At 35.5% G+C, this 21,952-nt stretch overlaps 1 protein-coding gene and 1 long non-coding RNA gene across 2 annotated transcripts; both read right to left on the bottom strand.

Moving 5' to 3' along the window:
- Positions 1–360: 360 nt before the first annotated feature.
- LOC104238843 (E3 ubiquitin-protein ligase SINAT3-like) lies at positions 361–6,475 on the bottom strand. The gene is made up of 4 exons (XM_009793324.2): positions 6,384–6,475; positions 5,988–6,210; positions 3,043–3,429; positions 361–907 (listed from the first exon to the last, which is right to left on the bottom strand). The coding sequence occupies exons 2-4, from the start codon at positions 6,201–6,203 to the stop codon at positions 545–547; spliced, it is 966 nt and encodes a 321-aa protein (XP_009791626.1). The 5' UTR covers positions 6,204–6,210; positions 6,384–6,475; the 3' UTR covers positions 361–544.
- Positions 6,476–8,612: 2,137 nt separating this feature from the next.
- Positions 8,613–12,325, bottom strand: LOC104238844 (uncharacterized). Its single transcript, XR_011400674.1, has 3 exons — positions 11,895–12,325; positions 10,018–10,085; positions 8,613–8,809 (listed from the first exon to the last, which is right to left on the bottom strand). It is a non-coding gene; the product is annotated as an uncharacterized lncRNA (long non-coding RNA).
- Between the last annotated feature and the right edge of the window lie 9,627 nt (positions 12,326–21,952).

The following is a 21,952-nucleotide window of genomic DNA, read 5'->3' as shown; positions in this document are numbered from 1 at the left end:
TTGTGATCATCACGTGAATACACTTATTTATTATCAATAGTTGCTTTTGAATTTGGAGTGATTATATTGTTTAGTACATGTATGACTGTTTTACGTAATACTCTTTCAGAAAACGGGTAGCTCATCAACATGACTTTGTATTTCTGACGTGGTGCTAGTTATTTAATCATAGGAAGCCGCAAGTCTTACGTCTAATTAATAAAAATGTTGCTCCTATAGTGGCAAACAATTATTTTCTTTAAGTGATAAAGGAGAGTCACTCTCGTGTAAGTTAATCTCCTTCTCTTATCGCTAAGTTAGTATACTATCTGTTATGGTATCCATCATGTATTTAGCTATTTGATGTCAGGAGAGAGCACGAAATGCAACGGTAAGATGGTTATTAACAATTGATACAACTAAAAAAAAAGGTATTCCTAGTACATGATGGTCAGAGCATGACTTCTTAGGTACAAACAAACATAGTGCTGTCTAACTTACAAGTTACATGCACATTACATCCAACAGAAAAAAGTATACAAACTTTTTAATCACTCAAAACAAATTAGCTACAGAGATTTGGTATGCACACCCCACCATCTGGATTTTGTTGTTCCTTCCATATCCGTCCAGTAACTCTAAGTTTCAGCTCTTTCCGGTCACCACCGGAAAAGAAAAGTGCCATGTTACGTTGGATTATAAGACCATCGTGACTGTCTCTCACCTTGCGGTGGCTATCTCGAATACTTCTTGGGGTACCCTCCCATAAGAGCTTTCTACCGTTTCCTCCTACCTCTAGACTGTAGCTGTAACTGCGTGCCTCACTTTCATCACCCATGAAGCGTAGAAATGCCATATATACAGGTGCCATGCCAAGCTGGAACGCCTCGAAATGGAGACAGAAATACTGCCCGAAACAGTGGAAGACCTGATAAAGGAGCAACAAGAGTCACCCTGTCAAAATACACTACTTTTCTGAACTTGCAGCAACCATGAACTTGGGATACGTTAACTCATCAACAATAACATATAATGGGATACATGTATTTAGTGTCTTGGAAGGATAAAATAAGGGGCGCGCATGCGTCATACAGAATGCAGGCCCTATGTAGATGTCAAGAGACAACCTCAACACAAATCATGCCTCAAACCTTGTCCTGACCTATCTCATATTAGAATCTGTCAAAGCATAATGTTCTAGGGCCCCTTTACCGTTATACGAGGCATTTTTGTTTTTAACTTGGAGAAGGAAGCTTTTCCAAAGCAGATGGGAAATGACAGGATAAAATACAATGGCCATAAGATGCACTTCTCTTTCTTCATTATTGCAATAAACTCTATACTTAATTGGGTAGAACATAACCTTCAATAGAATGATTTCAACTATTTTCAAATGGCTGAATACATAGACAGCCCCTAAAACTTGTCCAAAAATTTCATTTAGACACTTCAACTAAGGATGTGACCTATTGAGCACTTGATGTTCCATGAAAAGCGTGCCTATTAGACACAAAACAGTGGAACTACCAAAACATAAGCGTGCAGTTCACCCGCAACAAAGACAGTGAAGTAATGACACGTGGAATCCTAAATAATCAAAAAAAGTTTTGTGAAAAAAAAAATTATCGACCCCTAAGTTGCTCCGACATGGCAGTTTAGGTGTCGTACCCGTGTCGACATGACACTAGTATGGGTGTGGGTATGGGATCCGTACCGGATCTGGTCAAACAATTTCGAATACTTTGACCACGACGGGGGAAAATTCGAGACGAGATACAATTTGGTTCCCGAAATCAGAATCCTAATAATTAGGGTAAAGTTGAAGAAAATAGCATACATTATCTAAGAAATCAATCCTTTACTTATCTACAACTTGAGAATAAAAAAGAAATCCACACTTTACAATCTATACTTAAGTATTTCACATAATTTCTCATAATTCAGAGACATGTTTTATATTTTTGTTTTTTTGAATTATTTTTAGCCGGATCCCGGCACCCGTATCCGTACTAGGATCTGTATCCCCGAATCTTAGAATTTACATCTCGAAGGATCCGACTTCTAGATCCGTACCCGTGTCCGAGCAACTAAGATTGACCCCCTCCGCTCATCCCAGTCTTTTTGTTTCTCCTTTTTGAACCCTGTTTTCTTCTTGGGTCTCATGGGTTTTCTGAGAGAAGAGGAAGATTAGGGCATGAGAGTTGAGTGGTTTTTCGGCAATGGAGGTCGCACGGTGATAGAGAAGATGAAGGAGAAAAAGAAAACAAAACGTAAACTAATTACTGTACCTTTTTTGTATTGAAACATGTCATTAGAAAATGTTAGCACCGTTTTAAGTTATTTCATGCTGCCCAAAGAAGGGCACATCATGCATTGTGCCATGTCACCACTTTGCGTCTGATAGGCACATTTTCTATGGACATCAGTCAAGTGTTCAATAGGTCACATCGTTTAGTTGAGGTGTGTGAACGAATTTTTTGGACAAGTTCAAGGGGCTGCCTATGTATTCAGCCTTTTCAAATAGATGCCATAGTATAGATTGATTGGAAACGGGACAAAAAAACAAGATTGACCTACAAAAAAAAGAGATAGGAAGCCAAGATATATGTTATGACAAAAGAAACAACAACAACTACTACTACTACAATGCCTCAATCCTAGGCTAGTTGATGTCAGCCATATGAAACCTCAATATTATAAATGCTCTGTTTGGATTCATAATATTCCAATACTTTGTACTTAAGGATTATCCAACATTAGGAGTTCTCTAATATAGTCTAGTAGAAAAGGACAAAAAAAAGAACATTTGGACTATGAAAATGTAAAGCAGGTATTCCAAAGAAAAGATGTGACACATGATAATTTGACATCCAAGTTCTCTTTTAAAAAATTCACCCGCAGAACAGTTGCAAGTTCATTTTTCAGCATTTGGGTGGTTAGGATGAATAGATGAGCTAAATATTTTGCTACATAACACTTGCTCAGTAACCCCACTAAACACATTAAATATTAGGCATAGCGATAAGAAGAAATCGTTTGATGCTTAAAAGATGTTGGAGTTACCGTCAGCATCCACGTGGCATTTTCCACTTCACGAGGATTAGACTTTACATAACGATGGTTGAATGTGCATCCTGTGTGCATATCCACTTTGTGGTCATCTCTTAAATGTGTAACCAAATAAGGGATGTCTTCGGTCACTGAGCACTCTGACCCAGCATATGGGCAATTGTACGGTCTAAAATTGCACAATGTCGCATGTTTGAGTTTGCTGTAATATGGGAATATTTCTGGGAAGCCCAAAGAATAATATTTGCAAGGCAGTTCAAGCGACTCTGCTACCTTCTCTAGCGCTAAACACCTTATATCACCAAGCTCTTGTCTGCATGTGGGACATCGATTGTGCACCCTTGTTTTGCAAGTTGAACAGAGCGTGTGTCCATTGTGACACTACAAAACAAAACAAAGTTTAAAATGATTACCTTAAGTCCATAAGGAGTTAAAATCAAAAAGACTAAATGAACAATATGAATCTTGATATGCATTAAAGTTTTTCAGTTGATCCAGCCCTAAAGCGTTCACATGACAACCAGACCTAAATATATAAAGGAGAAAAGATAGGATTAAGGATGAGAGAACAGAATACTACCTGATTTAGCCATAGAGAATATATCGCGGATGAGAAGATCCATTATTATCATTTTGCTTTTCTCTTTTCTTTGGAAGGCCAAACATCTTGTCTTTTACAGAAAAATAAATTTAGTCCCAGTATTATGTAACATGCTATGTTCCAAAACTATCACTGAAAGAAGCATACATATAAAGTACTCATTCAAAACTGATAATGTGAAATTCTGCTCATCCAATTGATTGTATTGTTCGGTGAAGAATAATGTAGTCAAGGAGTCACTTGAATCCCGAAGAATGTACCCAAAACTCGCCTGCTACAACTATAATGAAAAGAAAAAGGGAATGTCCATTTTTTGTTAAAGAATTCCTAGAGGCATTAACCATTTTCTGAGAAAGCCATATTGGGTTACCCAAAAAGGAAAATGTCTGCTTTCTAATCAAATAATCCCTGGCGTCATTGACCATTTACTGAAAGGCCAAATTGGATTGTTAACGCTCACTCAGGTACAAGCCCTACACCTTGTCCAGCAATGTATAACCACTGAGGACAGAACTTCAATTATTCACAAGATTTCAATCATTATATATGCATCAAGGATTATCAGAATGTTTTTCTCTTACTCCTTTCTATGCTTTCAGCTTTAAAAACCGTTTTGTCGCCTTTCAAAGGGCTGGAGTAAAGTGGGATAAAATTTAGCCCGTCTTTTGTATCCTCCAATGTAGAAATATTATGTCAGGAGTAACACCCTAACAAAATATGTCTTAAATAACATTTTTACTCTAAAATATAACAGGAGAAGAGCAAAAGGTTCGGCACATCCCTTCCCTACTCTCAAAACCCTAATATGCTTTTACATCATCGTCTTTCTGTCAACTGGTCATGCCTCTCAATTCTCATCTTGTCCCACATCATTTTCCCACCTTACTAGCGGATAATCTCTCACCCCACCCCACCCCCCACAACACACAAAACCAAAGCAAATTCTATACCCCCAGCGCACCACCAAACACTATAATCTACTCCAAAAATCACAGGCCGCCCTAGTCTCAATCAACAGCAAAACGAACTCCAAATACAACAAGTTACAAGAATGGGACTCTTTAAGTAATTTTTACCAACTGGTGATATGTTTTCTTACTAAGCTCAACTTGTTCAATATACCTCCACACAAAAAGTCTTTTCAACTTAATCTTACGTTCTCCCTCGATATACAACAATGTATCTACGTTTGTATCATATTATCAGGTGCCAAATGGAGGACATAGGAAGGATCATTCAAGACACTGCAGAGTGAACTACTTTAATCCAACCAATCGCTCTACAAATATCCTTCCATGACCTAAAGTAGGAAAGCTTATTGAATGTTAAGTGCACCACTCCCATACTGCAGCTCCATTAAGTCTTATTACCTAGAGCCAACATTGCCTTTCTGATTTACTAAATTCATTTCCTCATAAATATTTAAACCACAGGTGAACGTAGCACGGGCTGTAGATTCCACAAGCAGAAAATCCTCCCTTCTTCTGATCGTCGAAGTAAAAGTAAGAAAGCCAATCACAAAAACATCCACAATCAACTGCAGTTATTCACCAAAACAGCCAATAGTATACCGTGAATACAATAAGAAAAGCACAACGCTATCTGCAGTCATCTTCAACAACTCTTCACCTCTTCAAAATTGATAAAACTCAATCTAATAAAGTACATTGCCCTGTTAACCTTGCTACACCATAATCATATTATCATGCTTCAATCCATATCTTAAAGTTTTCCAAGTATTCCTCAAGAGATCCTAAACATAGCCATGAAAGTTCCAAAGAACCCAGCTTTAAGATGATTAAGGGCCGTAAGAGCGCAATATCAACCTACTGTGACCAACTCTTTTGCCTCATTATCCATCTACAAGATAGCAACTGTATTATTTTTTTCAAATGAACTTCGCATTCTAATAGCAAGAGACCAACTCTTCGTATACTCTACCAGTGGCATCCAATTTCTCAATGATCTAGAAAACACACATTCCCTAACCAAATTGGAAAGGCCTATAAAAAGAAATCCAGAATTCAATATCTATATTCCTTGTCATCTCTAAATTTACTAGTCCTTTAGAATTTAGTTAGCACTCAACACAACCAATGTTACACAAAAGAATTCAGTTTTCCCCTCAATTAACAACAACTAGTTGAGATCGGCTATATAGATCCATTTGCGTCTGTTTAATTACAATCAAACAACACAAAAACAGTCGGATCTCACCCGTAGATAAAAGAATTAATCAAAACCCAAATAATAATAATAATAATAATAATAATAATAATAATAATAATAATAATAACAATAATAATAATAAATATAAAAAAAGGTGAAGAGAATGAACCTGATGAATAGGTGGGTACATAGAATTAGTACAAACGGGGCATTCGAGCAATTCATGAACACTAGTAGGGGCAATCCCGGAAGGTACAACATTAGGATGAGGTTTTGCTGAAGAGTATTGTTGATGAGATGAAACAGAAGATTGGATCTCTTCATCTTCAATGCCATCCATTGATGATGATACACACTCAATGCTATCCATCTCCATTTCTTCCATTACAAATCTGAACCACCCACTTTCATTTAATCATCAAATATTCAAACTTTTTCACCAAATGACTTACAAAATCAATCAAGACACAAACTTTCTTACGTTTCTTCTTTATCCTGAAAGGGAAAATGGAGAAAAATAACACAAGGGTAAAGGGTTCGGATCAACAATAAAAAAGAAACGAACCCTTTTGCGAGAAGACGAAGTTCGTTTCTTCTTTCTTCCCCTCTCTCTCTCGGGGCTTCCAAGGTTGTCTGAGAGAGAAATAAGAATAGCCTTCAAAATTAGGGACATAACTACAGTTGATATTCATCGTACGGCCACTTATTTTTTTCTCAAACTGCTTTTTTTTAAAAAAAATAATATAGTATTAAATTCCGACTGGAGCTGACAATTTGATGAAAGTAATTATTAGTCACCCTATTTGAGAGAAAATGATCAAAATGGTCCTTAATATATATGGGTTGGAATGTTTTAGTTCTTGATATTTACCACTTAATATGAATAGTCCTTAATGTAAACAAAAGGTGACAGATTTGGTCCTCAACCCTAAAACTAACAGTAGAAAATAAAAATTCTGTTAAATTTAATCTCAATCCCTCAAAAGCAAAGCCTGGCAGAGCCCTTTTCCCTTCTTCTATCTTTTACCGTGCCAAGCTCTCAATAAAAAGACCCAGCCTCAGCTCGCATCTCTTCCACCATTTCTGTTACTACCAAAGTACCCATTTCAAACAACCAAAACTTTTACACATGATTGATATGTTGAATGGAAGAAAACATCAGGAACAAGAGTGAACCCGTATTTAAAGATCAAAACTTGTTTTTGCACAATAGCTATGAAGCAACTTGGACAAGACGATTTTAACTGTCCTTGTTGGCCTTGTGGTGATTGGTCTTTCTATCAATCTTTGCTAATATGAAATCTTGTCAAGCAACATTACTGGTTGCATATCACGAATTGACCCATCACCTCTTCTTCGACTATATTACTAGTCTTATAATGGCTAGAATTTTCTGGTTCACCATTATTCTACTTCTTTGAATCTTTCTCAGTAAGAAAGAAATTTAAACTTCATCAATATACAAAGCAAAAGTTTAGAATTCCGTAGCACATTGAAAACTATTCTCTTAAGACTTAATGAAATTAAATTGGTTTTCCAAACTTTGAATACTATAGAGAATATATTTCATGATCCATCGCTCAAGCATTAGATTCAAGTCTATGTATCTCTGTTTGCAAAATTATAAATCAAACTGAAATTTTAACAAATGAAGTGATTAAAACAGATTCGCAAATAAATTCAAACAAGAAAAAAAGGATTTCCATTTATAAAATCCATAAAACTAACAAGCAAAACAATTTAGCTTCCCAAGCAGATCCATTCTTGTTTTTTAGAGTGTTTGGATTTAAGGTCGTTAATTGTGAATGAGAGAAGAGGAGGAGGGAGTCGAGAGAGATTGGGGTGAAGTTTAACAGAATTTTTTGTGTTCTACTGTTAGTTTTAGGGTTGAGGACCAAAGCTATCACCTTTTGTATACAGTAAGGAGTATTCCAATTAAGTGGTATATATCAAGGATCAAAATATTCTAACCTCTATACATTAAGGACATTTGATCATTTTTTCCTATTTGATGTGATTCCTTTAAGCTGGTTTGGATGGGTGCTATGTATCATTTTATAATGTATTGTAATGACCCGACTGGTCATTTTGAGCTCTAGCGCGTCGTTCAGTGGTTTGAGATCTTGAGTAGCTTCACTTCATGTTTTATGACTTGTATGCATAGTCGGAATCGAATTTCGGGAAGTTCAGAGTTGATTCGGATGGAAAATTCTAATTTTGGAAGCTTTAAGTTGGAAGAATTGACTAAGGTTTGAGTTTTGAGTAAACGACCTCGGAATCGAGATTTAAAGGTTCCAACAGGTTCGTATGATGATTTCGGACTTGGGCGTATGTTCGGGTTGAGTATCGGGTGGTCCGGAAGCATTTTGGCGCTTATTGTGGAAAGTTGGTATTTTGAAAGTTTAAGAATTTCTTGTGCTTAGTTTGAAATGGACTTTGGCGTTATCGCTGTCCGTTTGAGATTTCGAGTCTTGGAATAGGTTCGTATCATGATTTGTGACTTGTACGCAAAGTTTGGCATCATTCTGGAATGCTTTGATATAATTCGGACCCGTTTGTCGAAGTTTGGAAATTAAAAGTTGTCACGACCCAAAATCCACTAAAGGTCGTGATGGCACCTAATACCGTCGTCATGCAATCCAACGGTGAATGATTAACTTAATTACTCATTTTAGTATTTTTGAAATCATAATTTTCATCAATTAGATAGTAAGAAATAGAATTTACAAAGTAAATGATAATATTTTCACAACTACAATAATGAACAACCCGTTAGAACTCCTAAAACCCGGTGTCACAAGTGCATGGGCATTTTTTTTCTAAGGAATACAAATATAATACAACCTCTTTTCCGAATGTAAAAATACAGAATAAAATAAGTAATACAATGAAGACTCGGTGGACTGCGGTAACATGGAATGCAGCTCACATGAAGTCTCCTCAACCGGTGCGCCTACGAGCCAAAATGATCACCAAATGACCGGTCAGATCCTGCATATTTAGTGCAGAAGTGCAGCATGAGTACGTAAATCAATGCATACCCAGTAAGTATCTAGCCTAACCCCGGAGAAATAGTGACGATGATCGACATCGTCACTTTCTAGAGGTCCAAACAAAATATATCCCTACTTGTCATGCCGCATGTGCAGATATCAATGATAACAATAGCACGGACAACTCATGTGCGAACACCCTGACAATCCTCTCACCACTATCACGTGTGCCAAAAAACATAACAATACAATGTAGTGACTTGCACCACATGTGCCCATATGCCACAACATTTCCTCAAAATAAATTCCAATACTACAACCATGCATAGCCCTCAGGTCAACAACACTGAGTACAACAATAACACTAGAGTACGGCAAGTAAATCCACAGAAGAATTACAAAATACAAAGAAACGGAAGAACGAGTTCACAATGGAAGACATAGCAAGTAATAATGGTTTCAATAAGAATAACTCAACAACGGGAGAAATAACGTGCAACAACGATATCCAATAAGAGTAACTCATCAATTGAAGGGATAACATATAACAATGCTTCCAAATAAGTGCAACTCGACGACAAGAGAGATAGCATGTACAATGATTCCAAGTAGGTACAACTCAACGATAAGGAAATATCATGTAACAATGATTCCAAATAAGGATAAGTCAACATTAGCGGAGATAACAATAACTTCAATTAAGGTTAAGCAATTACGGAAGAGATAACAATAACTTCAATTAAGGTTAGGGAATTACGGAAGAGATAACAATAAATTCAATTAAGGTTAGGCAATTGCGGAAGTGATAACAATAACTTCAATTAAGATTAAGCAATTACGAGAGAGATAGAAATAACTTCAATTAAGGTTAAGCAATTACGAAAGAGATAGAATGGCAATAAAAGAGGCAACAACTTTAATTAAGGCATACAAGAGATTATTTGGCAACAAGAGTAGAACACAAATCAATCAACTTCAAATAAGACACATAAGGGTGAATTTAGCAAATAGAGGATTTAACATGATAAGACAACTTCATATTTAATGAACATAAGAACCTAAGAGTCTAAGCCAGTCAAATTTTCACATATAAGCCGTGTACACACTCTTCGCCTCGTATACACGTCTTTCACGTAGTTTAAATAGTACAAACCAACAAATCCCTACGGGGTAGTTTTCCCACACAATGTTAGGCAAGATACTTACCTCAAAAGCCTTCAGTCAATTCTCAAAAATAGCTTTTCCTTTACAATTCACCTTCTCTCAACATAAATCTGACCAAAATCGACTTAATAACATCAAATAATGCAAGAGAAATCAATTCCGATAATTAAAACTATGATCTTTACACAATTGCTCAAAAGTCAACAAAGTCAATCGGGGACCCGCCCGATCAAAACACGGGTCCAATGGTAGATTTCGACTACCCATGACCCCACGAGTTCATATATGTGATTAGTTTCAAAAGGTCAAGTCCAAATCAACACTCAAAACTCAAATTCTTATTTTTTAAAAATTTGACAAAGTTTCACAAATTTGCACTTTGATTCATATGATTAGAAATATATTAGAATCACTTAACCAAAGTTTGTAGATGAAAATTGTCTTCAAAATTTCCTCCTACCGAGTCTAGGGTTCCAAAATATGAAAATGAGACCAAAATCTCGTGCCTCAGCTCTTATGTACAGTCGCAGGTGTCACAATTGCGACATGAGATTCACAAATCCAAACCCCGCAAATACAAGACATCAGTCGCAAAAGCAAGGATCCCACATCCCTTCTAGGGTTGCAAATGCGACATAAATTTCGCAAAAGCGAATAATGGACACTCGCAAATGTGAGACATCATGCCCAGCCCCTCCTTCGCAAATGCGAACTCTTGGTTCGCAAAAGTGAACTTAACAATCCACAGCTTAATGTCGCAATTGTGATCATAATCTCACAAATGTGAGACCTTAGGCATCATATCACACCAACAAATTTCCATACTATATCAAACACTTTACAACGCTTCTGAAACTCACCCGAGCCCTCGGGACTTTAAACCAAACATCAACACAAGTCTAAAAAAATAACACGAACTCGCTCGTGTGATAAAATCATCAAAATAACATTCAAAATCACTAGTCGGACCTCAAAAGACAAGAACTCAACATGAAACTCAAGAACTTCTAAAAACACAACCGCGCGTTCAATTCCTATAAATCAACTCGGAATAACGCTAAATTTTTCGGACAAATTTCAAATGGTAAAACGGACTTATTACAAGTTCCAGAATAGAAATTCAAATATGATAGCTATGAAGTCAACCTACGGTCAAACTTGTAAAAATTCAAAGCCTTAAAATTGCCAACTTACTGCAAAACAACACTAATCACCCTACGGACCTCTGAAATCGATTCCGGGCATACGCCCAAGTCCAAAATTATAACACAAACCTATCAGAGTCATCAAAACACCGTTCATGGGTCATTTTCACAAAAGTCAAAACCTCAGTCAACAGTTTCAAAATAAGCTTCTAAAGTAAGAATTACTCATTCATTCCGAACCATCCGAAAATCAAATCCAACCATGCATACAAATCATAATACACCATATGTAGCTAGTCAAGACCTCGAACCACTAAATGGATCGCTAAGCCCTGAAATGACTGATCGGGTCGTTACATGGTGTGTAAGCCGTAACCTTTTCCCATACCCCATATACATATGATATACATGTATATAACACTATATGGTCATGGGTCAATGTACATATATAAATGAACGCAATACATAATGAAGTAAGTTTATAAGATCTCTCAGGATGGCATAAGATCAATATACCTTCGGTTAATATCACGAAATAAACTTTATCAACTTACGTATTTTCTAAGACCCATGAACAGACGAAATAATAATAAGACACATGGGAAATCAAGAACTTAGGAACACCTAGTACTTCTAAGAATAAAGGGATTTATGATAGTTGTGCGATTACTCATTTTGTTTGTATCATATGGATCATGCCAAAAGGAAAGAAGCGATAGCCTTAACAAACCCAAATAATAATAATAATAATAAAAAAAGGTGAATAGAATGAACCTGATGAATAGGTGGGTACATAGAATTAGTATAAATGGGGCATTCAAGCAATTCATGAACACTTGTAGGGGCAATCCCGGAAGGTATACCATTAGGATGAGGTTTTGCTGAAGAGCATTGTTGATGAGATGAAACAGAAGATTGGATCTCTTCATCTTCAATGCCACCCATTAATGATGATACACACTCAATGCTATCCATATTCATTTCTACCATTACAAATCTGAACCACCCACTTTCATTTAATCATCAAATATTCAAACTTTTTCACCAAATGACTTAAAAAATTAATCAAGACAAAAACTTTCTTATGTTTCTTCTTTATCCTGAAAGGGAAAATGGAGAAAAATAACACAAGGGTAAAGGGTTCGGATCAACAATCAAAAAGAAACGAACCTTTTTGCCAGAAGACGAAGTTCCTTTCTTCTTTCTTCCCCCCTCCCCCCCCTCTCTCTCTCTCTCTCGGGGCTTCCAAGGTTGTCTGAGAGAGAAATAAGGATAGCCGTCAAAATTAGGGACATAACTATAGTTGATCTTCATCTTACAGCTACTTATTTTTTTCTCAAACTGCCTTTTTTTAAAAAAAATATAGTATTAAATTCCGACTGGAGCTGCCAATTTGATGAAAATAATTATTATCCAGCCTATTTGAGAGAAAATGATCAAAATGGTCCTTAATATATATGGGTTGGAATGTTTTGGTCCTTGATATTTACCACTTAATATGAATAGTCCTTAATGTATACAAAAGGTGATTGATCTGGTCCTCAACCCTAAAACTAACAGTAGAAAATAAAAATTCTGTTAAATTTAACCCCAATCCCTCAAAAGCAAAGCCTGGCAGAGCCCTTTCCCCTTCTTCTATTTTTTACCGTGCCAAGCTCTCAATAAAAAGACCAGCCCCAACTCGCATCTCTTCCACTATTTCTGTTACTACCAAAGTACCCATTTCAAACAACCAAAACTTTTACACATGATTGATATGTTGAATGGAAGAAAATATCAAGAACAAGAGTGAACCCGTATTTAAATATTAAAACTTGTTTTTACACAACATCTACGAAGCAACTTGGACAAGACGATTTTAACTGTCCTTGTTGGCCTTGTGGCGATTGTTGTTTCTATAAATCTTTGCCAATATGAAATCTTGTCAAGCAACATTACTGGTTGCATATCACGAATTGACCCATCACCTCTTCTTCGACTATATTACTAGTCTTATAATGGCTAGAATTTTCTGGTTCACCATTATTCTACTTCTTTGAATCTTTCCCAGTAAGAAAGAAATTTAAACTTCATCAATATACAAAGCAAAAGTTTAGAATTCCGTAGCACATTGAAAACTATTATCTTAAGACTTAATGAAATTAAATTGGTTTTCCAAACTTTGAATACTATAGAGAATATATTTCATGGTCCATCGCTCAAGCATTAGATTCAAGTCTATGTATCTCCATTTGCAAAATTATAAATCAAACTGAAATTTTAACAAATGAAGTGATTAAAACAGATTCGCAAATAAATTCAAACAAGAAAAAAAGGATTTCCATTTATAAAATCCATAAGACTAACAAGCAAAACAATTTAGCTTCCCAAGCAGATCCATTCTTGTTTTTTAGAGTATTTGAATTTAAGGTCGTTAATGATGAATGAGAGAAGAGGAGGAGGGAGTCGGGAGAGATTGGGGTGAAGTTTAACAAAAAAATTTGTGTTCTACTGTTAGTTTTAGGGTTGAGGACCAAAGCTATCACCTTTTGTATACAGTAAGGGCTATTCCAATTAAGTGGTATATATCAAGTACCAAAATATTCCAACCCCTATACATTAAGGGGTCGTTTGGTAGGATGCATTAGGTAAAATAATGCATGCATTAGCTTTGTGTATTAATAATACATTGTTTGGTACACATTTTGAACCTATGCATTAGTTATGCAAGTATTAGTTATACATCCTATTTGGTATTATCCTATGCATAACTAATGCATAGAAAATAATGGTATTAGCAATGCAATGAGTTTTAATGCATGCATTAGCTTAGTTAAAGACAAAATTGTCCTTCAAAATTTATGTTTGATTAAAATATGTTAGTTAGTATTTTAATGCAAGTTCAAAATAATCCAAATAGTGAGAAATAAAACTATATCCCTAGTAAATAAATAAATACTTAGCATATTTTCTTTTTTATAAGTAAATATTTAATTTTATTTTACAATATAGGTAGACAAATCAAATAATTTTTTGTAAACTGTTTCATATAAAAATATTTCTCAACATATGCTTCTTTTAAAAAGTTAGAGTGTGAACTAGTTTTGAGGGCATTTTTGTAAACAAACAATTCTTTTAGAAATTGTGCAATGCTTTAATACATCAAACCAGACAATGGATAAGAAATATGTCAGCATAACTAATACCAACATAACTAATGCAAGCATAACTAATACCAGCATTACTAATACACCCTATTCAACATTATTCTTATGCACCCTACCAAACGATCCCTAAGGACATTTGATCATTTTTTCCTATTTGATTGTGATTTCTTTGTGCTGGTTTGGATGGGCGCTATGTATCCTTTCATAATGTATTGTAATGACCCGATTGGTCATTTTGAGCTCTAGCGTGTCGTTCGGCGGTTTGAGGTCTTGAGTAGCTTCACTTCATGTTTTATGACTTGTATGCATAGTCGGAATCGAATTTCGGGAAGTTCAGAGTTGATTCGGATGGAAAATTCTAACTTCGGAAGCTTTAAGTTGGAAGAATTGACTAAGGTGTGAGTTTTGAATAAACGACCTCGGAATCGAGATTTAAAGGTTCCAACAGGTTCGTATGATGATTTCGAACTTGGGTGTATGTTCGGGTTGAGTATCGGGTGGTCCGGAAGCATTTCGGCGCTGATTGTGGATAGTTGGTATTTTAAAAGTTTAAGAATTTCTTATGTTTAGTTTGAAATGGACTTTGGCGTTATCACTGTCCGTTTGAGATTTCGAGCCTTGGAATAGGTTCGCATCGTGATTTGTGACTTGTACACAAAGTTTGGCATCATTCCGGAATGCTTTGATATGATTCGGACCCGTTTATCGAAGTTTGGAAATTAAAAGTTGTCACGATCCAAAATCCACTAAAGGTCGTGATGGCACCTAATACCGCTGTCAGGCAAGCCAACAGTGAATGATTAACTTAATTACTCATTTTAGTACTTTTGAAATCATAATTTTCATCAATTATAGTAAGAAATAGAATTTACAAAGTAAATGATAATATTTTCACAAATACAATAATGAACAACACGTAAAAACCCTAAAACCCGGTGTCACAAGTGCATGGGCATTTTTTTCTAAGGAATACAAATATAATACAACCTCTTTTCCGAATGTAAAAATACAGAATAAAATAAGTAATACAATGAAGACTCGGTGGACTGAGGTAACATGGAATGCAGCTCACATGAAGTCTCCTCAACCGGTGCGCCTACAAGCCAAGATGATCACCAAATGACCTGTCAGATCCTGCATATTTAGTGCAGAAGTGCAGCATGAGTACGTAAATCAACGCATACCCAGTAAGTATCTAGCCTAACCCTGGAGAAATAGTGGCGAGGATCGACATCGACACTTACTAGAGGTCCAAACAAAATATATCCCTACTTGTCATGCCGCATGTGCAGATATCAATGATAACAATAGCACAGACAACTTATGTGCGAACACCCTGACAATCCTCTCACCACTATCACGTGTGCCAAAAAACATAACAATACAATGTAATGACTTGCACCATATGTGCCCATATGCCACAACATTTCCTCAAAATAAATTCCAATACTACAACCATGCATAGCCCTTAGGTCAACAACACTGAGTACAACAATAACAACAACAATAACACTAGAGTACGACAAGTAAATCAACAGAAGAATTACAAAATACAAAGAAACGGAAGAACGAGTTCACAATGGAAGACATAGCAAGTAATAATGGTTTCAACAAGAATAACTCAATAATGGGAGAGATAATGTGTAACAACGATATCCAATAAGAGTAACTCAACAATTGAAGGGATAACATATAACAATGCTTCCAAATAAGTACAACTCGACAACAAAAGAGATAGCATGTACAATAATTCCAAGTAGGTACAACTCAACGATAAAGAAACATCATGTAACAATGATTCCAAATAAGGATAAGTCAACATTGGTGGAGATAACAGTAACTTCAATTAAGGTTAAGCAATTACGGAAGATATAACAATAACTTCAATTAAGGTTAGGGAATTACGGAAGAGATAACAATAAATTCAATTAAGGTTAGGCAATTGAGGAAGAGATAACAATAACTTCAATTAAGGTTAAGCAATTACGAAAGAGATAGAAATAACTTCAATTAAGGTTAAGCAATTACGAAAGAGATAGAATGGCAATAAAAGAGGCAACAACTTTAACTAAGGCATACAAGAGTTTATTTGGAAACAAGAGTAGGACACAAATCAATCAACTTCAAATAAGACACATAAGGGTAAATTTAGCAAATAGAGGATTTAACATGATAAGACAACTTCATATTTAATGAACATAAGAACCTAATAGTCTAAGCCGGTCAAATTTCTACATATAAGCCATGTACACATTCGTCGCCTCGTATACATGTCTTTCATGTAGTTCAAATAGTACAAACCAACAAATCCCTACGGGGTAGTTCCCCCACACAATGTTAGGCAAGTTACTTACCTCAAAAGCCTTCAATCAATTCTCTAAAATAGCTTTTCCTTTACAATTCACCTCCTCTCAACATAAATCTGACCAAAATCGACTTAATAACATCAAATAATGCAAGAGAAATCAATTCCGATAATTAAAGCTATGATCTTTACACAATTGCTCAAAGTCAACAAAGTCAATCCGGGACCCGCCCGATCAAAACACGGGTCCAATGGTAGATTTCGACTACCCATGACTCCGCGAGTTCATATATGTGATTAATTTCAAAAATTCGAGTCCAAATCAACGCTCAAAACTCAAATTCTTATTTTTTAAAAATTTGACAAAGTTTCACAAATTTGCTCTTTGATTCATATGATTAGAAATATATTAGAATCACTTAACCAAAGTTTATAGATGAAAATTGTCTTCAAAATTGCCTCCTACCGAGTCTAGAGTTCCAAAATATGAAGATGAGACCAAAATCCCGTACCTCAGCTCTTATGTACAGTCGCAGGTGTCACAATTGCGACCTGAGATTCATAAATCCGAACCCCACAATGCAAGAAATCATTCGCAAAAGCGAAGATCCCACGTCCCTTCTAGAGTCGCAAATGTGACATAAATTTCGCAAAAGCGAATAATGGACACTCGCAAATGCAACCTGACTGGTCGCAAATGCGAGACATCATACCCAGCCCCTCCTTCGCAAATGCGAACTCTTGGTTCGCAAAAGTGAACTTAACAATCCACAGCTTAATGTCGCAATTGTGATCATAATCTCATAAATGTGAGACCTGAGGCATCAGATCACACCAGCAAATTTCCATACTCTATCAAACACTTCACAACGCTTCTGAAACTCACCCGAGCCCTCGGGACTCTAAACCAAACATCAACACAAGTCTAAAAATATAACACGAACTCGCTCGTGTGATAAAATCATTCAAAATAACATCCAAAATCACTAGTCGGACCTCAAAAGACAAGAACTCAATATGAAACTCAAGAACTTCTAAAAACACAATAGCGCGTTCGATTCCTATAAATCAACTCGGAATGACGCTAAATTTTGCGGACAAATTTCAAATGGTAAAACGGACTTATTACAAGTTCCGGAACAGAAATTCAAATATGATAGCTATGAAGTCAACCTACGGTCAAACTCGTAAAAATTCAAAGCCTTAAAATTGCCAACTTACTGCAAAACAACACTAATCACCCTACGGACCTCCGAAATCGATTCCGGGCATACGCCTAAGTCCAAAATCATGACACAAACCTGTCGGAGCCATCAAAACACCGTTCATGGGTCGTTTCCACAAAAGTCAAAACCTCGGTCAACATTTTCAAAATAAGCTTCTAAAGTGAGAATTACTCATTCATTCTGAACCATCCAAAAATCAAATCCGACCATGCATACAAGTCATAATACACCATATGTAGCTAGTCAAGACCTCGAACCACTGAATGGATCGCTAAGCCCTTAAATAACTGATCGGGTCATTACATAGTGCTTAAGCCGTAACCTTTCCCCATACCCCATATACATATAATATACACGTATATAATACCATCTGGTCATGGGTCAATGTACATATATAAATGAATGCAATACATAATAAAGTAAGTCAATAAGATCTCTTGGGATGGCATAAGATCAATATGCCTTCGGTTAATATCACGAAATAAACTTTATCAACTTACGTACTTTCTAGACCCATGAACAGACGATATAATAATAGGACACATGGGAAATCGGGAACTTAGGAACTCCTAGTACTTCTAAGAATAAAATCATTTATGATAGTTGTGCGATTGCTCATTTCATTTGTATCATATGGATCATGCCAAAAGGAAAGAAGAGATAGCCTTAACAAACCCAAATAATAATAATAAATATAAAAAAAGGTGAAGAGAATGAATCTGATGAATAGGTGGGTACATAGAATTAGTACAAACGGGGCATTCGAGCAGATCATGAACACTAGTAGGGGCAATCCCGAAAGGTATAACATTAGGATGCGGTTTTGCTGAAGAGTATTGTTGATGAGATGAAACAGAAGATTGGATCTCTTCATCTTCAATGCATTGATGATGATACACACTCAATGCTATCCATCTCCATTTCTTCCATTACAAATCTGAACCACCCACTTTCATTTAATCATCAAATACTCAAACTTTTTCACCAAATGATTTACAAAATCAATCAAGACACAAACTTTCTTATGTTTCTTCTTTATCCTGAAAGGGAAAATGGAGAAAAATAACACAAGGGTAAAGGGTTCGGATTAACAATCAAAAAGAAATGAACCCTTTTGCCAGAAGACGAAGTTCATTTCTTCTTTCTTCCCCCCTCTCTCTCTCGGGGCTTCCAAGGTTGTCTGAGAGAGAAATAAGGATAGCCGTCAAAATTAGGGACATAACTACAGTTGATCTTCATCGTACAACCACTTATTCTTTTCTCAAACTGCTTTTTTTTTAAAAAAACAATATAGTATTAAATTCCGACTGGAGCTGCCAATTTGATGAAAGTAATTATTAGCCAGCCTATTTGAGAGAAAATGATCAAAATGGTCCTTAATATATATGGGTTGGAATGTTTTAGTTCTTGATATTTACCACTTAATATGAATAGTCCTTAATGTAAATAAAAGGTGATAGATTTGGTCCTCAACCCTAAAACTAACAGTAGAAAATAAAAATTCTGTTAAATTTAATCCTAATCCCTCAAAAGCAAAGCCCGGCAGAGCCCTTTCCCCCTCTTCTATCTTTTACCATGCCAAGCTCTCAATAAAAAGACCCAGCCCCAGCTCGCATCTCTTCCACCATTTCTGTTACTACCAAAGTACCCATTTCAAACAACCAAACTCACGGCTTCCGATCACCATCCTGTGAGTTCTTACTATTATGGAATGAATTTGAAAAGAAGAGAAAATCATTTATGGTTTTGTGTTGAATTTTTGTGAGAAGTTTGTTGGGGTGTGTCTCTGATTTTTTTGATATATAATGAGTGTAATATCTAAAGTAAATCAGCCCTTAAAAGAGCTGTTTGGCCGAGTCAAACTAGCCCCTTTTTGGACATATTTCCTCCTTTCATTTAAGCAACTAGGTGACACACCTACTTATCATATATGCAGTTTGTGAAGTCTCGCAAAAATACAAATATCTCTCTACTCTAATATCGTATTGCTGAACATTTTAATGCATTAGAAACTAGACTCGTAGATCTTCAATTTGGTAGGTGGATCATCCCATAATTCAAAGTATATTTGGATAAAAACTCGGCTACATTTGACCTAATTTTTAGCACATTTATGAATGTAACTTGTGATGACCTTTGCCAACTTTTGTTCCACAACTCGCTTGACTTCAAGCATAATACACGGCTATCATACAACTAAAATAACTCATAAAATAACCTCCTTATTATGTTAAGCACCTCTATTCTCACCCCAAAAGTACATGTTATAATATTCCTAACTTGTCGACTTTCGAAGAAACTTATCTTCTTTGATTCATTTAGCTTCTAAGCCTTCCAAGCCTCTTGGTACTTGTTATTCATGATCTTGAATATTTAACCTCCAAGGTAACACGATTTACTGACTTTATGTACTTTCAAATATAATCTCATTTATGAGCTTACATCAATTGACTTACGACGTACTCTCACGTACGAAAATATGGGGCATATCATCATTTCCCCCTTTGGAACATTCGTCATCGAATGTTGACTGATGCGCTTACCAGTTTCATAACCTATAGCTCTTACGAATACCTTAGTACTGTCTTTGCCATTTAGGCACCTTTTTTGTGAATAAATCCAAAAGTCGGGACATCCCCCCTTTAGGCATCTTTCTCACACCACAACCTGTGGTCAAAATTCTTCCAAAGTAAAATTTTAATTTAAAACATCAAGAAAATTTATATGGAGCCAAAGTTTTAAATGTTTACCTCCAAGATTCATCCTATAAAAGGGTCTAATTATCTAAATTACTAAAATAAATATGGCTACAACAGAAAAACCACATTTCTTTAATGTGTATATCGTGTGAAAACAAAAGTAACTATTTAATGTACTCATAGAAAATATAATAGTATGAATGTATAAATAAAGGTAAATTTGTAAAAATAAAAAGAATGTCTTCTTGATTGTGCAAAACATCACTTATTTTGGACAAAAATTAAAAGACAAAAACATCAAAACATTTAAATCAACCTAAAGTGTCATCCATTGCATGCCTATAGAGCGAGAATTTAAAATGGCACTATGAATGCCAGGCATTACTGTATGTATGGCTTCACTTTATGAAACTTTTCCTTATTTTTTATGTAAGTATTTTTTGTGTAATAATTACAATATTTATGTATGTAAATAAAATTAACTGCTGGTTGCAGTATTCGATATAAGAATCTAGCATATATAATTTAATTGATGTCCGTTAAACGATAACAATTACAATATTTGTTTATGTAAATAGATTTAATTGCTGGTTGTAGTATTCGATATGAAAATCTACCACATATGATTTAATTAATGTCCATTAGATGTTTAATTCTTTGAAAGGAGGAATATATTTGTCTTCTCGAGTTCTACAATTTTATTTTGACTGATGACTATTGCGACTAATTAGGATTATTAGAAGTAATGTTTTCAAGATATAAATATGGATGCTTGTGGGAAACCTAGCATCTTCATCCGTTGTTGACTATGAAATTTTTGTATATAATAGTTAGGGGGAGTTATTCTCAATCTTTTTGTATGTGTATGGACTTTACTTAAAATTTGTGAGTACCTTCATATTGTTTATTTGGTAATATAATTTTTGAATAATAATGAGTTTCTTTTGAATAATATGAGTTGACGGTAATATCTCTGCTAAGATATATAAGTCTCATTGGTTCATAAGATATTGTGATAGGAGAATTATTATTAACAGATACAACTAAAGTTTACTGGGCTTAATACTTTAATAATTTGTGTAATCCGAGCAACGTTCACGTGTAATAAAGTACGAGTTTCATGATTGCGGGGGGAGGGGGAGGAATATATTATTGCATATGTATTTTAAATGGGAAGAGTATGTATAGTCAATTTGAAATGATCCTAATCAAGGAGATATTCGACTACAAAGGATAAAAAATCAGCACCACAAATTTTTGGCATGGTCAATGATATAAAAATTGCATGGGGCGTCCTATTTGGTCGCCCCCATTTAACCTAGTTTTAATTTGTACCCACTTTTTAAACAACTTCAGTCCCCTTTCTCCTTCTCCTTCTCCCAATAATCTCCATATCTCTCCGGAACTTAATATTGATGTAACAATATAATGGCTCGATTTATCATGTGTTTCATTG

The sequence above is a fragment of the Nicotiana sylvestris genome, chromosome 6 (assembly GCF_000393655.2).
Source record: "Nicotiana sylvestris chromosome 6, ASM39365v2, whole genome shotgun sequence".
Lineage (NCBI taxonomy): Eukaryota > Viridiplantae > Streptophyta > Magnoliopsida > Solanales > Solanaceae > Nicotiana > Nicotiana sylvestris.
The sequence above is the reverse complement of the archived record's forward strand: the minus strand, read 5'-3'. Positions and strand labels throughout refer to the sequence as shown.

Excerpts from the sequence above, each read along its gene's own strand:
- LOC104238843 (XM_009793324.2), bottom strand. The coding sequence starts at position 6,203 with ATGGAAGAAATGGAGATGGATAGCATTGAGTGTGTATCATCATCAATG. Across the intron at positions 3,430-5,987 it reads TGTACCCACCTATTCATCAG|TGTCACAATGGACACACGCT; the intron begins GTTCATTCTCTT and ends TTTGTTTTGTAG. Across the intron at positions 908-3,042 it reads ATGCCACGTGGATGCTGACG|GTCTTCCACTGTTTCGGGCA; the intron begins GTAACTCCAACA and ends CTCCTTTATCAG.